Consider the following 15478-nt stretch of genomic DNA (forward strand, 5'->3'; position numbering starts at 1 on the left):
ATTAGAGCAAACATGTAAGGATTACACGGGTTTGTATCGCCTCCGAACCCCACCGTATATTTGATTTCCCTTTTCGAGAGCGCCGCTTGTCGCCGTATCGCCGTCCCGAGACGCCGTATTTTTCCGGGAGACAGCGACAAGAAAAATAATCCGCCTCATAGAAAATATTTTTCGAATTTTGCTCTTTTTATTTAAGCCCACAGGAGATTTTATGGCTGTCCGTTTCGACTGCGAAAAAAATGATTGCGCCCAGACGTGAAACCGACCATCCGCGGAGAAAGGGATTTTCTTACGCCTGGTGTATTATTTAATTATTGATATTTATTTATTTTTCTCGAGCCAAAATAATTTTAGACGTGATTATTGAGGATAATTATGTGGGTGTTGGGTGTTGGATTATCATGGGGTGATCTTCGGCGGCGAAACGTGGCGCTGTTGCCTTTCTTTTGAGAATCTCTTCTCCAGGCAGCATTTCACCAGTCTGTCAGTCAAGGGAGAAAAAAACATTTAATTTGCTCTTTTGCGCCATCGCTGGGAAAAGTTGACATCTAATACAAGCAAGAAAATACTCGTTTTGTTTTTCTGCATCATCATCCTCACAATATTTGCCGAAAAGGATGGCTGACAATCTGCTGGATGTCGGACCCCCCACTGCAAAGAGACCCAAGCTCAACTCACCTCTCTCTGGATCCGGATCAGACGGTAAGACCGAGACACGGTTTTACATCAACCATGCAGAAACGATATCGTCTGATGATTCAATGAAAGTCGAGTAAACCCGCATAGTATTTGCTGTTTAAAAAATATGGTTCTCCCTCAACCTCTAGGAAAAGTCTTACATAAACCAGCCATCACTTCAAGTAGGCATGTGTAAACATAACATGGAGTACATTGAGTTTAAGATGTTTTGATTATTACCATGACTTTAATGCAAATCTCCAATCACCTTTTTCAAATTTTCCCATAGAATTATCTGTCCCATGAGGTCAAACAAAATAAAGCTCCATCACTTCCTGTACGTGATGCAGGTGGCTAAAAGTTGGGCAGTTTATCAGATATAAAGCTAACTAAATGTTAACTAAATGTTCTTTGTACCATGTAAGGCAAAACACAACTTTTTTGGTCATTTCTGCATGTAAAAATATCCACTTCAGATTTTTATTTTGCAGCACCAACCACAGTTTTTATGTATTGCAAACTGTATATTGTTACTCTTAGGTCCACTGTTAAAACACAATTTAAATGTTCATATTTTCGTTTCTGATTGCCAAAATCTAATAATTAAATATTATGAAGAATGCTTTTCGATTTTAACACACAACTTTATTGTTTACAAGTCTTCCATGTTAGCTCTCAATGCTATTATCATTGACCATATAAAAGCATTGTCAATACTCTGGAAGGAAATATTTGTATTCATATCAAACTGTAGAAAATGTAATGTATTACACAGTTTTATATATCAGTAACTACTTTTTGAAGATACTGTTGCCCTTGTTGCTTAATAAAAGTTTACTTTTATAGAAAATTACATATTGATAAAATATTATAATTGCTTTTAAGTCTTTTCAAACATCGGTGATAGAGAATACGACTTGATTTTATTACATTTGATTGACAGACAGTTGGCTGTCATGGCCTTGTAATGATGAGTGTTAATCATGTCGAATAAGTTGTTGCGTTTCGTCCTCTATGTAATGACTACTCCATAACCATCCAGCTGTCAATCTAATGCATCCAGTATTTTCACATATACTGTTACCCCTCTGTTTTTATCGCCTATTTTTAGATAGATAGATTTATATACTTTTCTAAAATGCCAAATTAAATTTGATGACATACAGTATAGCAGAAGACATTACACTTACGATGGAGACCATAGAATTGCCAGGAATACTTACTGACATATAAATAGTGTCCAATAGCCTCAAATTCCATAGACCTACTGTATATGAATATTAAGTTACTTTGAAAAACAGTAACACAGTGTTAGGCCTCACTCTACAACTGTAACCTGCAGTGGAGATGGCTCCATTCACTGTACACGTTCAGTGTAAGGATGTTTTTATAGTAGTCCTCAAAAGACAAGCTAATCCTTTCTTTTGGTGGGAATTTTTAGTCAATGAGTTGACGACGTAAAATTAAATGCATTTAAATGTTCCTCAACATCATGACTGCATAAGACATTGGGGATCAGCTCTATAAATACAGTTATTTTTCTTTTATTAGTGGACAGAGATGGACAGATATGCAGAAAGCATCAGAAGTGTTTTGAAATCTTTATACTCATGGCTAGGCTTCAGTGTACCAACTTTTGAACTTATAATCTACCTTCAGGTAAAGTATCAAATTGCCTTTACTGATTAATTCTACCAAGGTGTCAGGATAGTATGTGTCCCTTTGAGTTTGCTGTAGCCTATGTAGTCATATGGATTATTTCTATAACATCAAACTGTAAGGTGTAACTTGCAAGACCTGAATGTAGTTTCCATTTATCTCATGTAGCTGATGCTATGGACACAGTTTTAATGCCCTCTCCCATTACTAGTGGTATAGTGGATCATTACTGTTTAATGTAACTATAATCTTATTCTGTTAGATCTTTTTTCACATAGTAAACTAAGAAGTTAAATTATAGACACTAGTTTTAGTTTTATATAGTTTCATAGTTTTTTGCCATTACTGTGACTAATGAAAGTCGATCCACATGTGAATGTCACCACTATCTATATCTGCTACCTTGTGGATATGTATTTCTCTTAAAAGTTGACAACACATTTTACCCAACAAAATTGGATCTTTGAAAACATGTCACACATACACATTCTGTACATCCGCTTTATATCGCTTTTGCATGTGATGCAGGGAGCCATGTATTGACTACTTTTGGGTATTACTGGTTTTTGCTATACTCAACAGAACATATTCTTTTGTTGCTCATTTAACATGATAAACCAAGCCACAAACAACCAAGCTGCAAGTTTACTTTTTACTTACTAGTTCCTCTTTTCCTGTAATAGTCGAGCGCTTGCCCTGCGTTTTCCATACAGACTTTCAGTGTGGGTGGGGCAACATACTGTACGTTGACACTTTAATCACCCATGTTGGGTTATATTAGAAAAGTTAGTTGATATATGTTACACCAACTACCTGATTTTCTTCTTTTAACCCATTGGTAAGTCAATGTATAATTATAGCTTAGGATTTACCTTCATAGTATGTAGTATGCCCTGTGGGTCCTACACTTTGTCCACACTGTAGAGCAACCAGGCCCCATTTCATGGCCCAGACAATTATGTTCAGACCCTTAAACAAAAAAAAGTAATTTTTTTTTAGAAAAGGTGTCATTGGTATTACAAAATACTGAAAGATCCTGTATTCAGCATTTTGACATCCTAAATGATAAATTACCGATGGTAACTCAATTGAAAGAACATGCAACCCCAGTCCAAACAGCAAACATATGCAGCCGATACTGGTTGAACTGCTGCTTGTACTATAGAATACATGTTTTACTGATGGATGTTATGTTAGGGATGTTTTTATGGTTTTGTCATTTCTGTCAGTGTTAGCACTTTCTCCCTCCTGTGTTTGTCAGTGTAGACTTGGAAGAAAGGTAATGTTAGAGCAGTGGTGCTCATACTGGTGTAACATAAAGATTCTCTGAGTGATTTTGGCTGTTCCAATTTTAGTAACCTTATGCTTAGCATGTAACTAATAAGGATTGTGTTTACTACGCTGACATTCTTCCTGCAACTATGTTGTTAAAAAAAGCTCAATATATTGTATCACTGTATATTGCAATATAGAATATAATAGAATAGCCTTTATTGTCATTGTAACATGGGGGTACAATGAAATTGAAGAGTTACCCCTGTATCATATTGCCAGGTTTTTGCCAGCACACACAATTTTTATTTGGATTTTTTTTTTTTTTAATTTGAGGAAATGGATCTTTTAAAAACCTTCTCAACACAACATCGTGCTTCTAAAATTAAGCACAATATTGTGTCTCTTTGTTGATGCTGTGTTGTTAATAATGTAGAAAAATACTATTTAGTTTGTTAAACCAAAGGAGCTAACGGAGACTTGTTCAATAGGGAAGGAATCCTAACCCTCTGATGAAAATAAAATATAAAAATATTAACCAGACCTTCAATGGAGGTGTTGGGGATGTTGTTGTTGGCAATCGAAACTCTGAACTATGTACTTTTTCAGATATTGCTGCTAAGCTAATAAAGATAAATATCTATGTTTAAGCATGGTAACAGGGTAAACCTTTTAAAATTATTCATAATTACTGTCTTTAAACTTTCCAACTAGTACATCCATGAAACACTTGTGTGCTTTAAAAAAACTTTGGCTACAGACACTTCCTTATAAAGTCTGAATTAAATTAATTTTCTTGGCTTCTGAGATTATGTTGTCTCCCCAAAGGTTATTTTCTTGTGATTTTTGCAAACCGGCTGTGGTTTTTATAAATGTGGTGAAGTAAATGAGTGTGAGACTGACTTTACCAATGAAGCATGCTGTTAATTTTGCACATGCTTAAGTCATCACAGCTTTGCTCATAAAATACAACAAAATGTTTTACAAATGTGTGTAAATAACAAGGCTGCACTGTCTTAAGTTTACCATCATTTTATCAATTTCCCATATTAATTACAACTACTGTGGTTGACATTTAACATTTTATGGAACAAAATATTGTTTGGACTAAAGATCATCAGTGAACCATGGTTGTTGTTAGCACAAGTTATAAAAATGTATTTATGAATTCTAAACTTTAGTGATGTAACAATACACTGAACTCACAATACCATATGATTCACGATTTTTAGGTCACAAAAAGATTTTGTCATAATTTTTTTTTTTAACAAAATGAGCTCCAGACAAATTTTGACCAAATATAAAACATTGTCTTATTTAAATAGGACAATTGTTATTTTTTTCAATGTTAGTTGAATAGTGGAATCTTTTTTTAATTCAATACTAATCAGTGACTTTTTCGGCCTTCCCATTTTTCCCATTTTACTCAAATTTTTGGGTTCTAGCTGGAGGGGCAGCAGTGTCAGCCAGTAGGTTGGGACACACCCAGTCACCTCCACCACCTTTCTTTCATGTCTTCCACCACTCCTGTAATGTGAGCCCAGATTATTTTTTAATATTGCCCTCCACCAGGGCTTTTATTTAGTCATTTAACTAGGTTGTTCTCAAGTTTTTGCTGTTAACTGCCGCAGTATATTGTAGAACTTGGTGAATCACACTTTTCACATGGGTGACATTCTCTAAATTGCTTTACTGTGATGACGATTGAGCTGATTCTTACTTATCTGTCTTGTTTCTAGATCTTGTTTCCCTATTTGACTTGGAAAACAACCTTCCAGATGAGCTGATTCCAAATGGAGACTTGGGCATGGGGATGTCCTCAAATGGTGGTGGCCCAGGTGGAGGGGGTCCTGGTCTCAACTCCATCGTCCCTGATGCGGCTGCAAAACACAAACAGCTGTCTGAACTCCTGCGACCAGGAAGTTCTTCAATCTTGGGAGGTGGAATGAACTCATCCAGCCCCCAGCAGGGAGGCATGGTGGGGAGTCAGCTAGGCAACGTGCTTGGCAAAAGTCCTCTTGGGCAGGGCTCCCCCAATCACCAGACTTCACAGGCCCAAAAAGGTGGTGCCACTGGACAGGGCAATGGAAATGCAGCCATTGGCTTCAACCAGGCTATGTTAAACAGTGGCCAAGGTCATGGCGTCATGGGCCAACCTGGACAGGTTATGAATGGAGCTCTTGGACCAGCAGGTCGTGGAAGACCAGGGCCTGGAATGCAGTATCAGACCCAAGGTATGCAGGGGTCTCAAGTGGGTGCTGGACCTGGTGTTGGAGGAAGTGTGTTAGCAGAGACTCTCACCCAAGGAGGATCGCAGTTGGGTGCACACAATGTGTTGAATATACAGCAAGCAGGAACAATGAACAAGGTGAGCATCCAAACTCCCTTTTTATATTGTTTTTTTTTACCAATCACTGAAGCAAGAAGCAGTTAGATTTTGTGATGATCCTAAGTTCTGACTGAGATCAGTGTTTCCACATTCTCTTTTAAGCATTGGAGGCAGGTCATCCATTGGTTTGCTTTTGAAAATGTGTGACCCTGCTGATCATATAAACATGACATTGCATGTCATCATGACTTTTCCAAAACACCTTTAAAAGCATGAGCCTTTCACAGTTGATTCATTTGTTTGCCACAGACTCTAAATTGCTCAAAAATGCTTTATTACAAAATAAAGGTGGACAGCAAAGTTGCCTGATAAGTAAGGATTTTAAACTTCATAAGGTGCAATGACCTAAGGGCTAGAATAACCTCAGAGGTTTTTAATTGATCAAGCAAGTGCTGCTGTAGTGTTGAGAAGCTTTATATTGTTTATTATATATATTACAGTTAGGTACCAGGTAGACAAATATTGTGCATCTGCTCCATTTCAAGGGCAGTCGTGGCAATAATGAAGTAGGAGCAAGCTGCTGCGGCATAATGCGTACAGCAGAAACCCTGGAGTTGTGTATCGTGATTAGAAGCTGGGTTGTGTTACATTTCTGTGCGAGGAGAAAAGTGGTAAATGGTGCGAGCAGATAAGAAAAAAATAAGACCTGAGTCTTCAAAGGCTGTGCGACAAAGATTTCCTCTATCCTGGGCACGCTCCTCCACAGTAAGAGCAGATCATCGAGGGGTAGAGTGGGATGAGTTCTTGTGAATGAGAGTGAGGCAGCAGGCAGGCATCTGTGCAGTGTGTGCAGGCAGCAGAGGGGGAGGGGCAGGCAGCAGAGAGCACAGCGCTCTGCTCAGCTGTTGAGCAAGCTGGTCTCACTCTGTCTTTTACTTTTTCTCTCAGCTGGGCTGGGCCTGCTCTGTCTGCCTAAGCACTGCTGACATTGAGAAACTGTTGCTTTGTCCATTGTGGACGGAGGCAAATCCAGGCTGTACACAGATGCCTTCTGTGGAAACGACAAGAATAGATGGTTAATATGAAGAGAAAAAAAGCATTTTGATTTACTTATGGAAGAATATTCAGGAATGTAGGGGTCTGTGGGTATTCACAGCAGGCAGCAAAAATATAATAAATAATAATTAATGTAGGTCTCTGAGTGGGTATGTCTGTAAATTTTCACAATATATTACGTAGCAATTTTTAAATTTTCCTGAGAAGCACAGTGTATACTTGGGTAATTGCTTTTTCTAGTGTACTAGTACTAGGAATGTGCTGAATTGTCAATTTTGTACTCTTTCTTTTTTTAATATAACTTTAAAGAATTGTATGATTTATTCTTCGGTAAAAAGTTGAGATTACAAAGACAGGGTTTGAGGCTCAGTGCAAAATGAGTAACTTTAATAAATAAACTGAATATAATAAAAATATAATGAAAACATAATAAAACACTCTCACTTTAGTCCAGTTCCTAAAAAAGAATAACGTAAAAGGCTGTGCTGTGCTCTGCTGAGATATTATTCACATCATTTCTTTTGTTGCTGCCATGCGCTGAACTGTTTTCTATTTTCTTAGTGTTTTGTCAGCTTTGCAAAACTTTTTATTTTGGTCACATACCTGTTATAACTATTTATAATGAGGGAAAAAACAAAGATGTGAGGAAAGGGTGAAGAGTTGACGATGGGAAAATATAGTTGAACTTAAATGCATCACTGTGCCACAAAATATGTGCATGGGTTGCATGCATAACAAAATTGAACAGTGCGTTAAAGCCATTGTTTTTTTTCCCTTGAAAACAATTATCTTCTCATTAAAAAATAGATTAACACTCATTCAATCGAAGCTGTCACACATTTGTAAACTAAGATTACAAGGATAGTTTTACACCTGAGTATTGTCGTTAGTTGCTAGTGAAGAATGTGGTGTAGCGCTGACATTCTTCCACATGTAAAGAAATCAATTAGCTGTAGTATGTTTGATAGCTACTACACTTTTGAACTCTCAACATCCTTTTTTTCTGCTATAGATGGGAATGTCAGGTGCTGCATTTGGCCAGCAGTATGGCCAGGTTGGAGTGCAGCAGATGGGGGCAGCAGGGGTCAATGCTCAACAACTTCAGAACAAGACAGCCCTTTCAAACAACCTGCCTCAATTTCCTGGTGAGCTAAAGGGAGCTGGGACTGTGCCAAACATGGTGAGTTTTCTTAATGTCTTATCCCATCTTGATAATTATCTTCTTACTTATAGTTTGTGTTCTGCGGTTATTATAAGCCAATCTGCACCACATTATATGGATTAGCTTAGCTTTGTACTTGAATATGTAAAAAAAAATCTCACAGATATACTTGAATATGTAAAAAAAAATCTCACAAAATATAATATATTTTGTACAACATATTTGTAGTGTTTAAGGGTCACTTGAGTTCAGTCAGCTTGGAAAAACCTTTTGTTGCAGAACAATAAGCCTTGCGTTTCACCTTTTATTGTGCTCAAAATATAATTTCAAGGGCTATGCAACATGGACCAGTTCTTTTAGACACAAATGTCGGTTTAACTTGGGTGTTCTTAGAGATCAGTATAAACACCATGATTATACTGGTGTATACTTTGGACTCCCGACATTAGTAAATCATTGGGTGAGTGGCAGCAATATGCAAGAAATGTAACATTTTGTACAAAATGCTTCATTGTCTTGAATCTGAATATTACTCATTCTCTTATCTAACTGTTCTGTTTGATGCTTTTAGTCACAGGCCCAGATGCAGCAGCAGATAGCATCAGTAGGGATGGTCCCTGGGGCAGGAGGTGTGGCAGGTCCTACAGCTGACCCAGAGAAGCGCAAACTTATTCAGCAGCAGCTGGTCCTGCTGCTACATGCACACAAGTGCCAGCGGCGGGAGCAGGCCAACGGGGAGGTGAGGGCCTGCACTTTACCCCACTGTCGCACCATGAAGAACGTCCTGAACCACATGACCCACTGCCAGGCTGGCAAGGCCTGCCAGGGTGAGTGAAAATAATGTCTATTTAGGGCAGTTGGTCAAATGTACACATGAGTCTCATGGCATACATAAACCAGAATGTAAACCACAAAGGGAGAAAAATTAGATTCACATTATGACCATCCCACTAATCACAATGCTTTTTTAAATGATCTGTCTTTTCAACTTGTGTCTGAATTTTCTTTTACAGTGGCTCACTGTGCATCATCCAGACAGATCATCTCCCACTGGAAGAACTGTACACGACATGACTGTCCTGTCTGTCTGCCTCTGAAAAATGCAAGTGATAAAAGGAACCAACAGAGTAAGTAGCTCCGAGACCTCTTCTTTCTCTCACCATTCTTAAATGTTTTTATAGATCACAAAGCTCAAGTTGTTAATTGTGTTGATTAAATTAAATGAAACGCTATTCTATCTATTATAGGTTTGTGTAATTTTATATCATAAGTTGGCCCAAGCTGAATGTACCACTGATTAGGTTAATGTACAATGGAAAATAAAACAATGCCCTGTACTGGTTCAAATTGAGAGGATATTACCAACTCAAAATTAAACACATTTTTTTACATGCTTTGACTCTAGCTGTTCCAAGTTAGTTGTCGAACACATGTCAAAGTGCTTGTGAAAGGACGTTGATTGTTGTCTGATTAGAAACCTGCTGTGTTTGTACTGTAGATGATTTGTAGATAATGTGTTGTATGACTACAGCAGCCCAAATATCCCATTGTGCACTGCTCCTCTTCAGCTGTGGGCTGTACCTACTGAACTGACGTGCCCGTAACCCTATTCCAGCAACATGATCAGTTCAGCACAAAGCTGCTTTCATTATCACTGCCTGTTTGTGTTGTGATATATACAGTATTTATATATATAAAACGTGTGTATATGGCCAGTGTTGCCTTAGCGGTTAAGGAAGCGGACTTGGGTACGGATGGTTTCAGGTTCGAGTCCACCACCTGCCAAGTTACCACTGAGGTGCTCTGAGCACCGTCCACACACACTGCTCCCCGGGCGATCATAGCTGCCCACTGTTCACTTTGGTGATGAGTTAAATGCAATGGTTAAATTTTGTTGTGTGCAGTGGTGTTTGTCACAATGTCACAATGACAAGGGGTTCACTTTCCTTTCTTCCTTTTCTTTCTATGTATGTCTATATATATGTATATATGTTTGTTTAATTTATATGTAGATATATTTGTAATTTTAATCAATAATTTAAACCTGTGAAGCCTTAAAAACAAGCCGGCTGTCACACAGCATCATACTGTGGATTAGGTGGATGTGAGCGCTGGACATAGTGACGCCACCTGCAGGCTGTGTTTCCCAGCCTACAGCACTGTAGGCTTGCTAGTTGTGAGAGTGTGAAGAGTGAGAGGATTCCTCTAGAAAGGCTGGACCTGAAATGTGACACCCTATGGGAGGGGCTGAGAGACTCTTCCACCGGTGGGGGCGGGGTCCTGATCTAGATACATTGTGATTGGTCCAATGCTTTATGACGGGTTTAAATCCCCCCACAGTGGCCACATGTTTAGACTCAGCAGTGAGCAAGGTGGAGTAGCGGGAGGATGGAGGGATGCAATGATGTAGAGAAAACGCAGTCATTATTGACAAGCTATTTTATTAACATAGAGTTGAAAACACAATTAGCCCAAACCTTAAATTTTAAATCATTTTGAATTGTTTATTAAGTTTCTCTTGTCATAAGAAATTATTTTTAATGCAGAAATTCAACATACTTACATTTTTGAGATGGAACAATATAGATCTTTAGGGTCAAATCGCACATAATGTCACGTTTATAATGTTATTTTAAAAAATGTGAGTTTAGAAATATGTAAATATTTTGGCTTAAAGAACATGTTTTGATGTTTAAAAAATTAGAATAAGTAGAAGTCACTCTTCTGCCATAATAGCATGGTATGATTTAAATGCCACATTTAATCATCTTTAATTATCCTCTCCCAGTCATGCTAAGTTCCCCCGGGGCTAGCTTGCAGAACACCATCAACCCAGTCGGACCTGGCCAGCCGAGCACCACAGCCATCAACAGTGCAGCCACTCACATCGATCCCAGCTCTATGCAGAGAGCCTACGATGCTCTGGGCCTGCCGTATGGCAACCAGCCTCCTGCTCAGGTCCAGGGACAGGGTCAAGTCCAGACTCAGCAAAATCCGCAGGCGACACAGCACCAGCAACTGCGAAATATGAACACACTAGGTGAATGAACGACGGAACATGGGTAAATTTCTTTAAATTGTTCTGTAAACCTTATTGTAACTGACTTTGTATGTTTATCAGGCACCAATCAAATAAACCAGATGGCAGGAAGCATCGGTGTCCCCTCCACAGACCAGACTGGCTTGCACTCTGACTCTTCTCTGCCCCCTTCGCTCAGCAAGTAAGTCTGGTTATTGCAGTACATACAAACTTACACTTTAATATATCACTTGACTTCAGTAACATAAAGTGCATCTATTCACAAATTATTTCATTCTTTGGTTATGTTTTGCACAACAAAATGAAACATTATACAGTTGAAATATGTCACAGATAACCATCGTAATGAACTAAATTTTAATTGCTGCAAGTGCAAGTCATTCAACAAACGGGTAGTGGTTAGCACAGACGACCTTCATATATTAGATCTTTTTCAGTTTTGCTGTTTGAAATCACTACGGTTTTACAGTTAAACATGTCATCGTAGTCGAGTCGAAACTGGCTGTCAGGCTGGTAATACATTAAACATGATAAAACACTCGAAACAGTGTTGTCAGAATGTGGTTATCAGTGGTACCAATAAACTGGTGACAATAAATATAAAGTATTACCATATTTCCTTTCAAACCAAACATGTACAGAACTGTGATGTTAATACTGCGGAACATACAGCTTTTGTGTGCTGTTACATCACTATTGTATAGTAATATTTTCACTCTTTGATAAATCGTCTCTTGTCATCAGTGAATTAGTGAATCACTATCGAATATAACTTCATTCATTTTCTTTTATAGTCAGCTGTTGCCAGATGGGTCAGTTGCAGGGGGCATGGGAAACCTGCCCGCTACCACCCCTCTCTCTGCTACAGGGGTAAGAAAGGCCTGGCAAGAGAACGTCACTCAGGACCTGCGCACCAACCTGGTGCACAAACTGTGAGTGCATCAATAAAAACATTGAAGTTAAACATTAGAAAAAAAGTTTGGTGTTTTAATTGATTCATTGTTTTTGTTGTCTTTATCAGAGTACAAGCCATATTCCCCACCCCAGACCCTGCAGCACTGAAGGACCGACGGATGGAGAACTTGGTGGCATATGCACGCAAGGTAGAGGGTGACATGTATGAGACGGCCAACAGTAGGGTAACTTACATTTTGTATATTTCACAACATTAAAATACAGAAAATTGTATCAATAAAGTAAATAATTGCATTTGTCTTTTTTAACTTAAGGATGAGTATTACCACCTCCTAGCAGACAAAATCTACAAGATCCAGAAGGAGCTTGAGGAAAAGAGGCGTTCACGGCTTCAAAAACAGCCTGGCATGGTGGGCACAGCTGGGCCTCAGCAGCCTGGTATGGCTCAGCCCAACGCTATGGGCTCAGGACCCGCTGTCCGACCAAGTTAGTACCTTAAAATACCCTTTTCTCCAGTAAAACGGCTCCTGAAATTGATCACTTTTAAATTAAGAAGTACACTTGAGAGTACTTTCTGTGATTGAGAGTATATTATAAATGACCAACTTGTCTTTCTTAAGATGGACCTGTGCCTATGCCCAACATGCCAAATCAGAATATGAGCCGTATGCAGGGGCCTCAAGGTATGTGCTCAGCCTCAGATCTTTTAGAAACTATCAGTAGAAGAAAATGTTCATGTATTTTTCACTGTTCTTAAAAGTATGCATGCAGTCTGATTTGAACTTGAACCAGTTAATATATCAACCAACCCTGAATCAAGGAGAGACAAAATGTAATCATATGTCAAGTCAAAGTCAAATCCATCACTGTTTGCCCACAGGAATGAACCAGTTTAACCCGATGGCTATGCAGAACGCACTGATGTCTCAGGCACCCATGGGAGCACGTGCTCCCTCCCCCATGAACCATCCACAGCAGATGAATATGGGCTCCATTCCCTCGGTTTGTTTTGCCCAATTTTTCTACTTATTTATGTTTTTGTCATTTGTTTCACCTTCTTGGTGAGATCTGGTCTTTTTTAACCAACCCTCAGAATGACATTTGCTGATAGTAGTTGTCGCTGATGTAACTTGTCATAATATAATGTCATTAAATTGGCAACAAAGGCACAGATGTATTTGTAATAGAACAAGGCCTGTTTTAATTGACACACACTTTTTGTCACTGACCATTTCATAGACAATAAGTGGTAGCATGCATATTTGCTTTATTTTTTTCTGCTTGGTTCATTATAAATGAGAAACTATCAGCATTTAAGTTCTTCTTTTCTGTGAAAAAAATAGTCTTAGTCTGAATATGTCGTATATTAGTTTGTTGCCATTTAGATGCACACATCTGTTTAGTTTGTCTTCAGTTTTCATCTGAGGAAAATAAAAAGGTTCAAAAAACTAAACTGAACTCTCCTCTCGGTCTAGATGGGCATGTCTCCATCCAGGATGCCTCAGACACAAGGAATGATGGGCAGCCATGCGAATAACATGGTTCCTCAGCCCAACAACCAGAGCCAGTTTCTGCCACAGGGCCAGTTCCCAGCTGCTACAGGAGGAGCAATGAATGTGAACGTAGGCCTGGGCCAGCCTTTAACACAGGCCGCTATCACACAGGTGAGGGACTTGTTTCTTAGATCCTGCTCAAATGTTTTCTCTTCTTCCCAGTCCTATTTTCTCTGTTATGCATTTTCTTAAAAGTTGGATTTCAGAGTGTGAGTCTGCTGTATGAACAGTTTGTCCTAGCATGCTAACAGTGCACCATCTCTATAATCCAGCAGCAGCCGCAGCAGAACTCTAACCTCCCCCTGAATGCACTGGGCTCCCTCGGCCCCCAACTGTCCTGTGGCCCTGCAGCTCAGTCCACTCTCGGTGCAACTCCTCCACCCAGCGCCCCCGCCAGCATGCAGCCGCAGCAGCAGCAGCAACACCATGCTCCCCCCCAGGCCAAAGTGCCAACACGGCCTTCTACCCCTGCCTCTATTGGTGGGCCCTCCTCCACCCCCACCCACATACCCAGCAACCTCCCTGGTGCCTCCACGGCTATGGAGACGCCTGCTAACATATCCCAACCACTCACGCCCCTCCAATCCCAACCCGAACCCCCCAGCCAGATGCAGCAGCCCAGCTCAGTTAAGGCGCAGCAGCCCACCTCAGTTAAGGCGCAGCAGCCCACCTCAGTTAAGGCACAGCATCCCAGTACACCGGTGAGACCCTGTGTTTTACCTGTCAAGTCCTCTGTGTTAGGATTACTCACGATTGATTCCATGGTAATGTGTTTGTGAGTGTTCAGGGCTGAGCTTTTTCGTTTCCTGTTCTTGAAGTTGTCTCAGGCAGCAGCCAGTGAAGACAACAGAGCGCCGACTCCTAGTTCTGTTGCTGAGCAGAGCTCCCAGCAGGCTCTTCCTGATATGTGCAGCACTGACTCCCAGCCTGAAGTAAAAGCTGAAGAAGATGAGGTCACCGCTGAGAAGAAGGACGATTGTGTAAAAACTGAGGTAAATACATGTATTACAGTTTTAATGATTTCTACGTAGGATTTTTATTGATTGTACATTTTGTACATTATACTGTTGGATCTAATACACCTGTTGTCTAAAACAGTTTATAAATTAATTCAGACCACATTCCTGTGCTCCTCGTTATGTTTTGACTTTTTAATGTTTAAGGTTTACTTTAAAACTTTTATTTTTCTTTTATATAGTTAACTGATTTTCTGTTTTGTTTTTTGCCCGTTTCTCAGCAGGATGATGATATCAAGCCCCCGTTGGTGAAAAAGGAGGAACCTGAGGAAGTGGAGCCCAAACAGGAACCAATGGAAACGGAGGAGAAAAAGCCAGAGATTAAGACAGAACCCAAAGAAGAAGAGGAAAGTGGGGCTAACAACTCAGCAAACTCCTCCACCACTCAAAACCGCAAAAAAAGTAAGAATGTTGAGCCTGCTTCATACGGATCTTGAATGATTGGTCTTGTCTTTTCAGAATATATTTCTTTGCCGATACCTCTGTAATATAGACGTACAGTCTACCATCACAAAGTGCAGTAAACACCAAATAGTGGAACAAACTACACCGACCGTTTCTACACAAATCTGTTCTTTAAGAAACACCTGCCAGAAACTACAGTGGTCTTCACATATGAGAAAACTTTCCCAGAACTCACTGTCCAGGATTTCCCTCACATTTCTGTCCCTTGCTGCCTGTCATTTTCTACTTCCTTGTTGGTTTATGTAGAAAGGCTGAACTGCTCTTCTTTATTTGCTCAGTGAGCTTCTTTTTCAAAACACACAATACACGTACAGTTCAAATGGTGTTAAACAT

General features: G+C 39.6%; 1 protein-coding gene across 1 annotated transcript in view; it reads left to right on the forward strand.

Moving 5' to 3' along the window:
- Positions 1-6: 6 nt before the first annotated feature.
- Positions 7-15478, forward strand: part of crebbpb (CREB binding lysine acetyltransferase b) — a 25046-nt gene continuing 9574 nt past the window's right edge. Inside the window, exons 1-16 of the mRNA XM_025064217.1 lie at positions 7-702; positions 5349-5977; positions 8007-8174; positions 8728-8983; positions 9170-9283; positions 10945-11196; positions 11278-11377; positions 11991-12128; positions 12218-12335; positions 12426-12597; positions 12732-12794; positions 12992-13113; positions 13587-13775; positions 13937-14365; positions 14483-14656; positions 14905-15082. Coding sequence (XP_024919985.1) covers positions 618-702; positions 5349-5977; positions 8007-8174; positions 8728-8983; positions 9170-9283; positions 10945-11196; positions 11278-11377; positions 11991-12128; positions 12218-12335; positions 12426-12597; positions 12732-12794; positions 12992-13113; positions 13587-13775; positions 13937-14365; positions 14483-14656; positions 14905-15082 — 3187 coding nt within the window. The 5' untranslated portion in view covers positions 7-617. The remainder of the gene's footprint in view (positions 703-5348; positions 5978-8006; positions 8175-8727; positions 8984-9169; positions 9284-10944; positions 11197-11277; positions 11378-11990; positions 12129-12217; positions 12336-12425; positions 12598-12731; positions 12795-12991; positions 13114-13586; positions 13776-13936; positions 14366-14482; positions 14657-14904; positions 15083-15478) is intronic.

The sequence above is a fragment of the Cynoglossus semilaevis genome, chromosome 17 (genome assembly GCF_000523025.1).
Source record: "Cynoglossus semilaevis isolate Cse_v1.0 chromosome 17, Cse_v1.0, whole genome shotgun sequence".
Lineage (NCBI taxonomy): Eukaryota > Metazoa > Chordata > Actinopteri > Pleuronectiformes > Cynoglossidae > Cynoglossus > Cynoglossus semilaevis.